Source organism: Nicotiana attenuata, unplaced genomic scaffold (genome assembly GCF_001879085.1).
Source record: "Nicotiana attenuata strain UT unplaced genomic scaffold, NIATTr2, whole genome shotgun sequence".
NCBI classification, from domain to species: domain Eukaryota; kingdom Viridiplantae; phylum Streptophyta; class Magnoliopsida; order Solanales; family Solanaceae; genus Nicotiana; species Nicotiana attenuata.
The window spans coordinates 2713-4986 of NW_017678342.1; the positions used below are offsets into that span (position 1 = coordinate 2713).

At 33.5% G+C, this 2274-nt stretch overlaps 1 protein-coding gene across 1 annotated transcript; it reads right to left on the reverse strand.

Moving 5' to 3' along the window:
* Window positions 1-1547: 1547 nt before the first annotated feature.
* LOC109221598 (ras-related protein RABB1c-like) lies at window positions 1548-1935 on the reverse strand (the record flags this gene model as incomplete). Its single annotated transcript, XM_019386066.1, has 1 exon — window positions 1548-1935. A coding segment is annotated over one exon (388 nt), but the record flags the coding sequence as incomplete, so codon positions are not given.
* Between the last annotated feature and the right edge of the window lie 339 nt (window positions 1936-2274).

Here is a 2274-nt window from a genome sequence, read left to right on the forward strand (position 1 = left end):
TTGTTATTCCAGCATTATAGATACTTAAATACTTTTTATTTTTTTAATTTATAATAATATTTATTTATTCTATAAGTAAGTAATATAAATTAAAAAGGGGAAATCATAATATTAAAAAGTTTTAAAAAATAAATAAAAGAAGATAAATATTTATACTTTAGAGGGTAAAATAGGTATTTGGCAATCCAAAATTTGGAAAATCTAGTTGAGTGACCTTTTGAGTGCAATAGGCATAGTTCAGTGACTTTGTTGTTACAAACGAAAGAAAAGTGATTTTAGGAGATAATTTGAGATAGTTGAGTGATCATTTGAGTAATTGACTCGGAAACAAGCATGTAGAAAGAACTTAAAAAGAAATTGTTGTATTAAGCAGATAAACAACAGTGTAGCTGAAAAAGAAAATTTGTGATGTATGTTTCAACTTGAATGTTGAAGGAATCTGTAAGACTGAAAATAGTAAAGAAAGTTTGGCGATAGCCAAGCCACCTGATAGCACTTAAACTGTAAGTTTCATACATGAATGCCGTTCGTTTTAGGATCAGCCTAATGCCTCAACAGGTTAATAATGCTCATTCTTCAGTTTTGTTTTATAAATACAACAGTGCCAAGGACATAGCATAATCAGAAGTCAGAACTAGTAATTCAAGCAATAGAACTAATAATTGCTACAAACTTCAGCAGCAAGATCTTCTAACAAAGAAATAAAGTCAACTATAATACAAATTTTTAGGAGTTGATACAAGTCATCCAACTAATTGTTATATCTATTTGAGAGAGTTCTCACCAAACAAGTATAGCATATTATATTCAATTAGTTATTAAAGTGAATATCTTTATACAAGTTTTCCTATATTTATACAAATTTAGAGTTTTTTGGTTCGAAATATTGATCACCTTGGATACTCGAAAATGAATTGATAAAATTTCTCTGATCATATTTTTATTTATTATCTAAATATGGGGTACTATTTATCCTGACGTACGTAATCCACATTTCATATTTTATAATCTTTAAATTTTTGCAACATCATTTGGAATGCTAGTCTACAAAGAGGAAAAAGAATATAGGAGTAGTTCAATTTTATGCTTTCCACACGTTTATTTTTGTTCTTTTCCGGTAGAGGAAAAGACTTTGGTAGCCCCTATGCTTATAGGAGTATTTTTGCCCCTTATTTATACCACTAAATATAAAATATTCCTTATTTTTATAAAAGTGGACAGCTATGGTCTAACCCTTAACAAGGTTTATAAAAGGCGAAATGGCTTCCTGACCACTTAAACTTGTATCGGATTTTAAAGCCGATACACAAACTTACATGGTTCTCATTTGAACACTCAAACTCATGTATCCGGTAATTAATAAATCTATTTGACCGTTGACCATGCATATGTGGTAGTGACAGAGATGATGTGGACAAGGTGTGTGCAAGTCACGAAAATTACGCGCGTGACTACAATAGTTTTGATTTAAAAAATTTAAAACCAGAAAAAAAAAAATTAAAAAGAAAGAAAATAAATCAGACCCACTTCCCCCATCCCCGCAAAATTCACTTCACCCCTGTGTTCTTTCCAATCCTAAACCCTTTCCAATTCCAAATATTAATTCCCAGAGCTTCATCCACCTCCTCAACATCCCCGTATCCCATCTTCTCACATATTCTCTCCGTCGTCTTATCAAACGCCGCCGCCACATTCATCGCCGTTTTAGCAGAAGCTTCCATAAACAAACATCCATTACTCTTCGCGAATTCCTCGCTTCCCTCTGCACTAACAGTCCTAATAATTTCTCCGGCGTCACACTTGTTCCCCACCACTATTACTGTCGTGTCGCGTTGTTGCAGTATATCTTCAAGCCAACTCGACAGCCGCTCGAAAGTGTGCTTTTTTCTCACATTGTAAACAAGCCAAGCTCCTGCGGTGGCTCTATAATATGCCCTCGTAACCAAAAGGCGTAGAAGGAAAGCAATTTCAAATTAGCGAAGCTCCTGCGGCGTCTCTGTGAACAACAAAGCTCCTTCTAAAAGGTGTAGAAGGAATAATGAAAGAAATAAAATAAGAAGGAAATTTTGATAAATTAATTATAAAAAATAGGACCCCTGATGACACGTGTAAAATAATAAATGGCTTTAGTATTTGACGTGTTCTTTTTGTCAGGCAACTGAGCTACACGCTCTGAAGAAGGGGTTTATTTATAATCAACTGGTTGAGTTGAGGTGCTAAAATGGGAAAGTCAAAATTTTATATATCGGCTTTAAAATCCGGTACAAGTTTAAG